The 12,610-nt window shown below is 51.7% G+C and overlaps 1 protein-coding gene across 3 annotated transcripts in view; it reads right to left on the reverse strand.

Moving 5' to 3' along the window:
* Nucleotides 1-1,877: 1,877 nt before the first annotated feature.
* Nucleotides 1,878-12,610, reverse strand: part of Orc1 (origin recognition complex subunit 1) — a 32,963-nt gene continuing 22,230 nt past the window's right edge. For 2 of the 3 annotated variants that reach the window (XM_045139209.1, XM_045139210.1), the window contains 8 exons: nt 11,825-11,926; nt 10,990-11,161; nt 8,922-9,029; nt 8,578-8,727; nt 7,063-7,182; nt 4,955-5,124; nt 3,205-3,292; nt 1,878-2,453 (listed from right to left, as the gene is read on the reverse strand). In XM_045139209.1, the coding sequence (XP_044995144.1) occupies nt 2,259-2,453; nt 3,205-3,292; nt 4,955-5,124; nt 7,063-7,182; nt 8,578-8,727; nt 8,922-9,029; nt 10,990-11,161; nt 11,825-11,926 (1,105 nt within the window). In that variant the 3' untranslated portion in view covers nt 1,878-2,258. Of the gene's footprint in view, nt 2,454-3,204; nt 3,293-4,954; nt 5,125-6,158; nt 6,264-7,062; nt 7,183-8,577; nt 8,728-8,921; nt 9,030-10,989; nt 11,162-11,824; nt 11,927-12,610 lie in introns of those variants that run through there. The other variant, XM_045139211.1, reaches the window with a different exon arrangement.

Raw genomic sequence — 12,610 nt, forward strand, 5'->3', positions numbered from 1 at the left:
GGAGCAGTGCGCAGGCGCCGTGGGGCACGTCCCGCGAGACTTCCTGGCAGCGACCTCCCGCGCCGGCGCAGTCGCGGTAAGGCGTGCCCAGTTACGGGGGGGGAGGGGGGAAGGAGGCGGCGCCTACGCGCACAGCCGCTCGGCGCATGCGCGCCAGGCGCTCGCGCCTCACGCCCCCTCACAGACGAGTGGGGGGTCGTCTGCAAGCGATCCTGTGGCTCCCAGTCCCTTCAAAACAGTGTCCTGTGCAGCGGATTTGGTTTAAGATGCGGTTAAGATGTTTGCCTGCAAAGCCTGAGGACCACGGTTCGATTCCGCAGTTCCCACATAAAGGCAGCTGCAAGACGCACTGCACATGCGCCTGGAGTTCACCTGTAGCAGCCAGAGGCTGTGGCATGCCCATCCTCTCTCTGTTTGCAAATAAATAAAAGTTGGTGTGTGTGTGTGGGGGGGGAAGGCCAGAGCATGGTAGTAGACGCCTTGAATGCCCGCATTTGGGAGGCAGAGGTAGCAGGATCGCCTTGCGTTCAAGGACACCCTGACACTACATAGTGAATTCCAGGTCAGCCTGGGCTAGAGACCCAACCTTGAACTACCCTCCTTCCTTCCCCCCCCCCCCCAAAAAAAGCTGGGCAGATAGTCTTCTTGTGCATATGGCTTCCCATGGGTACTGGGGAAATCAACCGCAGGCTGTGTTTTAGAAAGCAAATATTTGCTGAGCCATCTCCCTTGTACACTGACAGCTCAGTTCCAGCTTGATTTTTTTCAGTGCCCTGCAACCAGAGCATGTGGTGTCCTTACGAAACAGGGTCTGACCATCAAGTTGTGGTGGGCAACCAAGTTTTGGAGGTCTCAGGGGACCCCTTGATCAACAGCTCACTAGCAGGTATGCCACCACGGACAATGGGATTTTCCTGTAACCACTTCTGATTTCTGGGAATAATAGCATTATCTACGTATTTGGGCTGGAGACGGCTTAGTGGTTAAGGTGCTTACCTGTGAAGCCTAAGGACCCAGGTTTAACTTCCCACAACTCACATAAGCCAGACGCACAAGGTGATGCATGTACACAAGGCGGTGCACGCAGTGACAGAAGGGGTGTGCCAATTCTCTCTCTAGATCTCTCCCTCTCATATGATAAGAAACATGTATTTACTGGGCATGGGGGCGCATGCCTTTATTCTTAGCACTTGGGAGGCAGAGGTGTGCTAACAATCTGAGCCCATACTGGGGCATCAAGTGGTCTTACCAGCCCCTCCTTTCTTTTGGCATAGGGTCTCATGTAGCCCAGGATGGCCTTGAGCCCCCCTCCGTAGTTGAAGTGAGCTTCCCTTCCCAAATGCTGGGGTTATAGGTGTGCGTCACCATTCCCAGACACGGAGCACGCGCTCCAGAGCACAGGCACTCTGGAGATTTTTGGTTTTGGAGGTAGGGCCTCACTCCAGCCCAGGATGACCTGGAATTCACTTGTAGTCTCAGAGGCCTTGAACTCACAGCGGTCCTCCAACCTCGGCCTGGGATTAAAGGCATGTGCCCGTATCCAGCTTCCCACAGAATTTTTACATGTGGTACCTTCTTCTGGAGTGCTGGCATTACAGGGGGCACCACTTTGCCCAGCTCACGTTGTAGTAGGAAATACAGCCAGTGATTCTTTTTTTGTTGTTGTTTTTTTGTTTTTTTTTTTTTGAGGTAGGGTCTCACTCTAGCCCAGGCTGACCTGAAATTCACTATGTAGTCTCAGGATGGCCTTGAACTCATGGCAATCTTCCTACCTCTGCCTCCCAAGTGCTGGGATTAAAGGCGTGCACCACCATGCCCGGCCAGCCAGTGATTCTTGCACGCTAGACACACGCTATGCCACTGTGATACACACGCAGTTCCTTTAATAAAATAATTTAATGTCATGTTTAAAATTTAAAACGCATAATGACAATGAAAAATCTTCATCGCACCGCGGACTTTGCCCATCCAGGTGCTTCCCAGAGGTTACCAGTTCCTTATCAATTCTCTGAGAATTGTTTTACATAGATACAAGTCCACCGTGTGTACATACTGACATACACAGAATGCTGCCATTAAAATGAATGGCAGGGCTAGGAACAATACTACAAGCCAGAGAGGAGGGCCTATGGTCGCTCAGCCTGGCTTTACGATCTGAATTATTTGTGTTGACCATAAAATTTTCCAAATGCTGCAAGAAGCAGACGAGGTGAAAGAATTCCCTGGCCTTCGGACAAAGGGAGTCTGGTGGCCAGCGCTCACTCTTCTTTCAGGGCGTACAGCACGTCATCCTGGCTCACGTTGAGCCGCACGCGAAGCAGGACGTCGTTCCTGCTGGGCTCCACCAGGAGGAGGCGGCAGGAGCCCAGGCGAGAGCACACGGCCATGGTCTCGGACATGGTGGGGTACGGCAGGCCCTCCATCCTGCACAGGGCCACGTGCTGGTTGTATATCTACACGAAGCAAGGCAAGGGTCAAGAGAGACTACGCCAGTCACGATCACCCCCAGCCTAAAGCAGATACTTGGTGCCCTGGGTTTATTTCCCCCTCCTTCCTCTCTTTGTCGTTTGGGGGTGCTTTTCAAGGTACTATCTTAGGTCTAAGCCAGGCTCACCTTGAATGCACACGTGCCTATAACCCCAGTCCTGCCTGTGGGGAGCGGAGACCAGAGTGACTGGGGCTCTTGAAAAACAGCAAACTGCTGGGTGTGGGGGCGCACATACATGTTTAAACCCTACCGCTGCCTCCCGAGTGCTGGGATCAAAGGCATGCGCCACCATGCCCGGCGAATTAATTCATTTCTGAAAATATTATTTTAGTTATTTGAGAGAAAAACAGGTGTGCCAGGGCTTCTACCCATTGCAAATGAATTCTAGATGCATGGGCAACTATGTGCATCTGGCTTATGTGGGTTCTAGAGAAGTGAGGTAGGATCTTACTAGCCCAGGCTGACCTGGAATTCCCCACGTAGTCTCAGGCTGGCCTTGAACTCACAGCAATCCTCTTACCTCTCTGCCTCCTGAGTGCTGGGATTAAAGGCATGCACTGCCATGCCCTGGGACTAGCCTGATTTCTTTAGCAGAGTGTGACATGAAACAGATTAACAAGTTGTACAATGATTTAAATCCTCACATATTTTAAGAGCCCCAGAATCACTTCTAGAAGGGTTTGAGAAAAGGCAAAAAAGTAAAAAAAAAAAATCACCTGTTGAAATGTTGCTTCCTCTAGTCCTGATTGTCGGAACTCTGCAAGAATGGCTCTCAGGAAGCCCTGTTCCAGGACGGAGGAATTTCTTAAAGGAAATGAGAAGATGTGAGCTTTCCTAACAAGGACGCACCTACCACAGCTCCAAACAACCTCAGAACCTTCTGTATCTTGTCGGGAGCTGCAGGGGAGCTGCAGCTGCTCTTTGACTTTGGGAGCTACAGGTGGTCTTTAATCTCTTATCCCACAGCCTAGGTGAGAAGGCAGCCCAGGTGAAGTAACGCCAGGCATCATTTAACATAAGGCATAGGCACCTGATGGAGGGGCGTTACCACATGGCCCTGGGCACGAGGGCACTGTCTTCTGTATATAAGCCTGTGTCTGCCTGAATAAACCTGAGCCTTGATCGGAACTTGTCTTGGCTCCATTCCATGTGTTCTTGTCTCAGATTCATTCCCACTCCCTCCTTTGGGGTCTGTTTCGACCTTCGTGCTGCAGACCGGCACAGTATCTTTCTGTTGTGCTGGGATGAAAGGCGTGTGCCACCACGCCCGGCTCCTGGCATCTTTCTCGCTTCCTCGTGTTGTAGACACGCCTCTGTGCCCTGGCGGTGCGCACGCGCTCTGCTGCCAAGTCCCGTGTCCTGCTCCATCACTGCTCAGCCTGCTCTCATTGCAGCGGGAGTCTCCTACCTAAGATGGCTGTTTTTGGCAAGCCCAGGACATTCCCTGCTCCCGTGAGCAACTGGGACTACAGGTGTTATTTCTTTTCTTTATTTTTATTTGAGAGAGAGAATGGGCGCACCAGGGCCTCATGCCACTGCAAATATACTCGACACATGCGCCACCTGGTGCATCTGCCTTACATGGGACCTGGAGAATCGAACCTGGGGATCCTTAGGCTTCAAAGGCCTTAACTGCTAAGCCACCTCTCCAGCCCTGTTTCTCTACTTCTGTGAGATATGGACATTCAAACTCTAGTGGTCTCAGGCTTCCCCACCCAGGCTCTGCTTGTGGAAGACGTGCACTTAACCAATGACTGAGCTGTCTTTGGCCCACTTCTCGGATCGTTAGAAAAAAGGATAGGTACACTGGGGGCGGGGGGAGGGGCAGTGTTTAACCAGGTTCCTCATTTGTCTCCAAAGTCTCAAAGTGACAGAAAATGCCACTTCGGTGCTGGAGAGATGGCTTAGCGGTTAAGGAGCTTGCCTGCAAAGCCAGAGACTCTGGTTCGATTCCCCAGGACCCACGTAAGCCAGATGCACAAGGGGGCGCATGTGTCTGGAGGCTTTGGTGTGCCCATTTTCTCCCTCCTCCTCTCTCTTTGAAAGAAAGAAAATGTCACTTTGGCCAGGCGTGGTGGCGCATGCCTTTCATCCAGCACCCGGGTGGCAGAGGTAGGAGGATCACCACGAGTTTCAAGGACACCCTGAGACTAGAGTGAATTCCAGGTCAGCCTGGGCTTATGAGAGACCCTACCTGAGTGGGGGAAAAAAGCCACTTTTTGGTAGCTGAGGAACACAGCAATTAATGACACCTGGAACCATTCCCACAGCCCATTTTGGAAATGGAGTATACCACTTATGAAAGCAGTGGTTTCTTACTTATTCCTGTAGCCTTTTGTCCCCTTGGGATATAGCTCAGCAACGGCAGGGGTCTGCCTGCCTCCCAAGAGGCTGGTCTGCCCAGGCCTCTACCAGGGTGCCTAGCTAAGCCCAGGCCGGGATCGCTCAGGCTGCAGGGCGTCTCACCTGATGGCAGTGATGTAGGAGGAGGAGGACATCTCGTCCACGGCCGCCATCAGGTGGGCCACGGTGACCGGGCCCTGGGTGCCGTCCTTCTGCCGGGAAAGCTCGCAGATCTCCGTGGCCCGTCTGCAGATGTCCAGGCAGCGCCGTGCATCTCCGGACAGGGCTGCTACCTACAAGGGGAAAATGTTGCACTCCTGAGGCCCCTTGAGTGGTCAGCCGATGAAGAACCAAGGGATTCTGTTCAGTGAAAAAGGCGAGGAGGATAGGCTGGGGAAATGGGCTAGCGGTTAAAGTGCTGGCCTGTGAAACCTAAGGACCCTGGTTCAATTCCCCAGGATCCATGTAAGCCAGAGGCACGAGTTTGTTTGCAGTGGCTGGAAGAAGCACTGGTGCACCTATTCTCTCTCTCTCCAAGACAAATTAATTAAATAAAATATTGAGGAGGGCTTGGCAGTTAAGGCACTTGCCTGCAAAGCCTAAGAACCCATGTTTGACTATCCAGGTCCCCACGTAAGCCAGACACACAAGGTGACTCAAGCATGCAAGGTTGCACATGCGTATGGAGTTCAACTGCAGTGGCTGACCAATTTTCTCATACAAAAAAAAAAAAAAAAAAAGATGAGAAAGGATTATGCCCAAAGTAGAGGACAGCCTGAGAAACCCTCCTCCAGTCCAAGCCACTGTCTTTGGTGGCACATGCCTTTAATCCCAGCACCCAGGAGGCAGAGGTAAGAATTACTGCGAGTTTGAGACCACCCTGAGACTATAGCCTGGGCTAGAGAGACTCTTATCTCAAAAAAAAGCATAAAACTCTCAGCTTTATTTGTATTTAAAATTCAAGATCACGTGGCAAGAGACAAGCTCAGAAGTCACCACCCAAGGCCAGAGGCTGAGAGGCTCCCTCGGCACACTGTGCATGTGGGGAAATGGCCTGATCTATGGCTAAGAGAATCAGATTGAGGGGAGGGGGGAGGGACAAAAAATAATAATAAAAAAATAAAAACACCCAAAAGCTGGAGGAACCAGAGGGTCCGTGCTGAACAGTTTTGTGCTCCTCCGCATGACACAGGCAAATGGGTTCCTGTATGCTCTCTATTCTCCCGTGCTGACTGGGACAATTTTATTTTATTATTTATTTTCTTTGAGGTAGGGTCTTGCTCTAGCTCAGGCTGACCTGGAATTCCGTATGTAGGCTCAGGATGGCCTCAAACTCATGGGGATCCTCCCGCCCGAGTGCTGGGATTAAAGGCGCACACCACCACACCCGATGTCCACTTGCTGCCTCACCCCTCTTGTCAGTGAAGTTTTACTGGAACACAGGCACAAAATACATGCTTATCCCCAGGTGCCTCACTGGGATAACAGTAAAAGAAAGGAAAGCAGACACACCTGAGGCCTGTCATGTCCTGTACAAGTTTACGACACTTACTACCCAGCCTTTCACAGGAGAGTCAAGGGGTAAAACCAAGCCCCCAGAGCATGCTTAAAACACACACCCATCCCCTCACTCCCAGAACCCTGACCACCCCGAGGAGAGCAATACTGCAAGAGGTCAGCCCACAATACAGTAAGGCTCACCCCCACAAACCAGCATTCTTCTTTCATTATTATGTCTTAAATTTAATTGTTTTTTTAAGATTTTTTTAAAATTTGAGAGCGACAGAGAGAGAGAGAGAATGGGCACACCAGGGCCTCCAGCCACTGCAAACGAACCCCAGACGCGGGCGCCCCCTTGTGCATCTGGCTAACGTGGGTCCTGGGGAATCGAGCCTCGAACCAGGGTCCTTAGGCTTCATAGGCAAGCGCTTAACCGCTAAGCCATCTCTCCAGCCCTAATTAAATTTTTTTTTTTTTTAAAAAAAAAAAACATTTTGGGTCCTTAGACTTTGCGTGCAAGTGTCGTAACTGCTGAGCTACCATCTCTCCAACCCTCGCAGTTTTACCCTGGGTTGTTAGTGACAGGGTGGCACTCTGGCCCAGGCGGGTCTGGTGGCATTTATAGAACAGGGCTTCTTAAAGTCCTCTTTATCCCCGGGGCACGCAGCAGGGCTCACACTGTCAAAGGACTGGCTCATGACCGCAACAAAGAGCCCCCTGTGGTGACATACCTTCCTGGAGACCAGCTGGATGGCATCGTCCTCAAAGGCCTTCAAGTGCCTGAGTCGGGACACAAGGATCTGCTTCAGCTGGCTGTGAGTATAGGGCTGGAAGCACATCCTGGTAAGGCCCTGGAACATGACGGAGGGACAAGTTATTGAGTAGGCTTTTTTTTTTTTTTTGGTGCTGGGATTAAAGGTGCGCGCTCATACCCGGCTTTGAGTGCCCTTTTTTTTTTTTCTTGAAAAATATTTTATTTACTTATTTGACAGAGAAAGAGGGAGAGAATGGGTGCGCCAGGGCCTCCAGCCACTGCAAACGAACTCCAGACGCGTGCGCCCCCTCGTGCATTTGGCTAACGTGGGTCCTGGGGAATCGAACCTGGGTCCTTTGGCTTTGCAGACAAATGCCTCAACCGCTCAGCCGCCCCTCCAGCCCCGGCATAGCAACTTATCCATTTTCCCACCCCCGAGTCCTGCTGCTTCCCAGTTGCCGTCACTTGACAATTCCTGGTGGGATCCGATCCTGCCATTTCTTAATTTACTTAAGCAGCTTTCGCCCGAGAGGGCTCATGTGGGCGTAGAGGGATGCAGAGGTGCTCTGGTTAAGGCGGCGGCACTGCAGGACCTGTGCTCTGCGCCACACGGCCCATCTCCCCGCCAGACTCGAAGGCTCGTGACAACAAACATGCACCCGACTGGCTCACGGCTCTATTCCAAGTTCCAAAGCAGCGGCGGGGAGCGTTAAGGCACTTTCTGCATTAACCCTTTGGGGCTCGGTGTGATCATCCTACCTCTGCCTACCAAGTGCTGGGACAAAAAGGTGTGCTCCAGAGCTGGAGAGATGGCTGAGCGGTTAAGGCGCTTGCCTGAAAAGCCAAAGGACCCAGGTTTGATTCCCCAGGACCCACGTAAGCCAGATGCACAAGTGGGCACATGTGCCTGGAGTTCATTGGCAGTGGCTGGAGGCCCTGGTGTGCCCATTCTCTCTCTCTCTGCCTCTTTCTCTCTCAAATAAATAAATAAATAAATAAAAAATAAAAATATAAATAGTGTACTTTAGCATACCCAGTTTGCAAGGGTATTTAATTCCAACATACACATCACAATGATGGTAAAATCGTATTTCTTTGTCTTCTGTTGCAGTGAGCTTCTGGTTGCTGGCAGAAGGCAGCCCCCAACCAAGAGCAGCTTGTAGGAGAAAAGGGGTTATCTTGGCTTAGAGACTTGAGGGGCAGCTCCATGAAGGCCGGGGAAAACGATGGCATGAGCAGAGGGTGGACATCACCCCCTGGCCCACATAAGGTGGACCACAGCAGGAGTTTGTCCACCACTGGCAAGGGAAGCTGGCTAGTAACACCCACAAGGGCCCCCCGCCGTACACTGCCTCCAGGAGGCTTCGGTTCCCAAAGTGCCACCAGCTGGGGGCCCAGCATTTATGTTTATGGTAGACACCTGAACCGAACCACGTCCGCTGCTGCGTCTTCACTTCCGTGGACCCCCGTGGCTGAAGTGCCGAGGACCTACCAGCCGGCTGGACACCCGGTTCATCATGATCCGCTCGGGTAGGTCCATGGTGTTGGCGATGGTCAGGACCACCAGCCGGGCCTCCTTGTGGGTGGGCCAGTCAAAAAGGCTGTACAGCACATCTTGCTTGTGAGTCCACAGAAGGTCGAGCTGCCGGGGAGGAAGACACGTGGAGGGATGTGGGGAAGGCTTGGGCGGGGGCCCGTGGCTGCAGCATCGCCTCGGTCATTAAGGAAGTCAGCGAAAGGCATGGGCGGGGCGCAGCACCTCCACGGACCCGGCACCCACTCCTTGAGCAGCATTGACGTGATCACCCTTCCTCCTGCCCTGTGGGGCCGCCTCACCTCGTCCACGAGCAGAACGGTGGCTTCCCAAGGCGCTTGGCCGCTGCAGAACTGCTTTGCCAGCAGCTCCGAGGCATGGCTGGCCGTTGCCTTTTGGCCTGTCAGCTTCTGCAAGGGGGAAACGCACTTACGGTCAGCGGGAAGGATTTAACCGAGCTTAAAGTGCAACTGATAAAAAGTCTGAGGGGCTGGAGAGATGGCTCAGCAGTTAAGGTGCTTACCTGTGAAGCCTAAGGACCCAGGTTCGGTCCCCCTGGACCCATGTAGGCAGATTTTTGCACAAGGTGGCGCATGCATCTGGCGTTCATTTGCAGTGGCTGAAGGCCCTGGCATGCCCATTCTCCCTCTCTCTGTGTCTTGTTCTCATAATTTAAAAAAATATTTATTTTTATTTATTTGAGACAGAGAAAGAGACAGACAATGGGTGTACCAGAGCCTCTAGCCACTGCAGATGAATGCCAGATGCATGTGCCACCTTGTGCATCTGGCTTACATGTGACCTGGAGAATCAAACCTGGGTCCTTTGGATTTGCAGGCAAGTTCCTAAAACCACTCAGGCACCTCTCCAGCCCACGTTGTGATAATTATTTTTTTTTTTAAAGAAGGAAGCATGAGGACCTATGTCCTATATTCTTTCTCCTAGCCTAGTCCTTTCTCTTGGGATATTGTGTGTTGGGAGGTAACAGCTAATGAATGGAAGAACAAGGCCCACACCTTACTCCAGGAGGGCACCCTGCCACCTGGGAGCTAGTTGTTGCTGGCAGAAAGTCATTATCTAGCTCCCAGATTTATTGATTTGAAAGCAGAGAAGGACAGAAAAGAGATAGAGAATGGGTGCCGCAGGGCTTCTAACCACTGCAAACAAACTCTGCACAGATCCTAGGGAACAGAACTTGGTTTACACTTGGTAGGCAAAGGCTTTAACTACTACACCATCTCTCTAGCTTCCCAGAACGCTTTTTTAAATTTTTTTTTTTATTTTTGTTTATTTATTTGCAAGCGACAGACAAAAAGATGGAGAGAGAGAGAGAGAGAGAGAGAGAGAGAGAGAGAGAGAGAGAGAACGGGCACACCAGGGCCTCCAGCCACTGCAAATGAACTCCAGATGCACGCGCCTTTTGTGCATCTGGCTTACGTAGATCCTGGGGAATCGAACTGGCGTCCTTAGGCTTTGCAGGCAAATGCCTTAACCACTGCACCATCGCTCTGGCTCCCAGGACACTGTTTTTGAGATTACAATTTTGCTACCACTGCACAAAGTCAAATGCACAGTGTGATGGTTGATTTCTGGGTCTCTGAGAAACCCTTCCTTCAGAGTGGGGGGCCCTACGTGTGGTGGAAGGAAGCACCGAGAGAAAAGGGGCCCTCCCTCCTGTGCTGCCCGTGCGGTTTCCTGGTGACTGCCTTCACATGTGCGTGTGCCCATCCTTCGCCGGCAATGGAAGCAAGTTTCCTCAGCCTTCCAGGTGGATGGGACCTGTGAGGCATCCAGCCAGTGAAAAGAATGGCCATCAGGTTCTCTGACTTTCAGGTCTGCAAACTGCTACTGGTGGATTGCCATAAACTAATCCAATAAATTCTACTCCCCTCAGGGTAGGGTCTCGTTCTATAGCCCAGGCTGAGCTGGAATTTACTATGTAGTCTTAGGGTGGCCTCAAACTCACAATGGTCCTCCTACCCTTGCTTCCCAAGTGCTGAGATTAAATGTATGCCCCACCACGCACAGCACAAATTCCCTTTTTATTATTATTATTTTATTATAAAGTAGAGAGAGAGAGAGGTGTGAAGAGAGAAAGAATGGGCACTCCAGGGTCTCTAGCCACTGCAAACAAACCCATACACATGCACCACTTTGCACACCTGGCTTTACACGGATAGTGGGGAATCAAACCCAGGTCATTAGGCTTTGCAGGCAAGCACATTCATTGTTGAGCCATCTCTGCAGCCCCAAACTCCCCTTTCAAATACACGGGGGCCGATAAATGCGCAAAACAACACAAAGGAAGCCTCTCGTTTTCCCAAGTGCCTCGAGAAACAGTTTTCCAAAAAGCCAAGCAGCTTTGCTCACCTGCAAGATCTGCACGTAGACCTGGTGGGGTTCCGTTAGCTTCATGCCGTTCACCTCTACGTACTGGAAAGGAGGAACGTCCTTTGTCTGGGCTGCCTGCTGCAGACAGCGTATCACTTCATGCACGGTGGCAGTCTTCCCTGTGCCAGGGACGCCAGAGATGTACATGCATCTAGCGCAAGAACAGAATAGCCAGCCACTAAGGACCATGCCAGCCACATCTCAGCTGGAAAGAGCAAGGCCTCAGATACACGGAGCCTGAGCAGCCGGGGCCACCTGTGCAACCTCCTCAGTGTTGGGCTTATTCACATACTCATCCATCCCACAAGCAAGGTTGTATGCACAGAGCTTTGACAACAAGAGCTGCTTAAGGGCTGGAGAGAGAAAATGGTTAAGGCACTTGCTGGCAAAGCCTAAGGACCCAGGTTCGATTCCTCGGAACCCAGAGGCGCAAGGTGGTGCATGTGCCTGGTATTTAGGTGCAGTGGCTAGAGGCCCTGGCATGCCCATTCACTCCCTCTCTTGCTCTCTTTCACAAATAAGTATTTAAATAAGCCGGGCATGGTGGTGCATGCCTTTAATCCCAGCACTCAGAAGACAGAGGTAAGGAAGGTTGCCTTGAGTTCCCGAGACTAGATAGTGAATTCAAGTGAGACCCTACCACAAAAAATCAAAAAACAAACAAAACAAAACAAGAGCTGCCAAGCACGGTGGCAGATGCCATTATTCCTTCCCCACAACCCCCCCAAAAAATAATAAAAACTGCCTAAGAGCTTCAGTGAAGGTTTTGCTACCCTTCTGACCCCCAAAGTGCCTACTAACTGGCACAACTCACCCTCCAGTCCCGTCCAGAAGCTTGCTCTCCACAAAACTGTAAATGTCTTGGAATTCTTGCTCCCGACAGGGAAGAGACTCGGGTACAACAGAAACATGCAGCCTACAACGGGAGGCAAAAGGAAGAGCTTAGACTGACACCATCTATCCAATAATAAGACAAAAGACTGGCCTACTGCCTCCATGTGAGAGCTCCAGCCCAAATCACTTTCAAATCCCTCCAGGGGGCTTCAGTGCCATCAGACCGTGTGGACCTTGCAGTGGCTGGAATCAGGTGCTCCTATGAACTTAGGTGTTCTGAATGCTAGTCTCCCCAGCTGATAGCAATGGGAGATTAATGCCTCCCAGAGATGGTGCATTGTTGGGGGTGGTCTTAGGGGTGTCATAGCCAGTTTCCCCATTCCAGTGTTTGGCACATTCTCCTGTCGCTGTGGTCCACCTTATGTTGGCCAAGGGGTGATGTCCACCCTCTGCTCATGCCATCGTTTCCCCCTGCCATCGTGGAGCTTCCCCCTCGAGCCTGCAAGCCAATAATCCTCTTTTTCTCCACAAGCTGCCCTTGGTTGGGTGATTTCCACCAGCAATGCGAACCTGACTGCAACAGACCTCAATCTACTGGAGTTGGCACTTCTTTTGATTTCTGCCAGCTGCTGGATCAGGCAGCAGAAGCCTGGAGCAATCCTCCAGAGCCCAGCACGCCGGATCAGCCAGCTGCTGCTCGGGAGGTTGTGTGGCTCCAGGCCCTGCTTTGACTCTCCCATTGCCATGGCCTGCAGTGACTGCATCT

The sequence above is a fragment of the Jaculus jaculus genome, chromosome 21, assembly GCF_020740685.1.
Source record: "Jaculus jaculus isolate mJacJac1 chromosome 21, mJacJac1.mat.Y.cur, whole genome shotgun sequence".
Lineage (NCBI taxonomy): Eukaryota > Metazoa > Chordata > Mammalia > Rodentia > Dipodidae > Jaculus > Jaculus jaculus.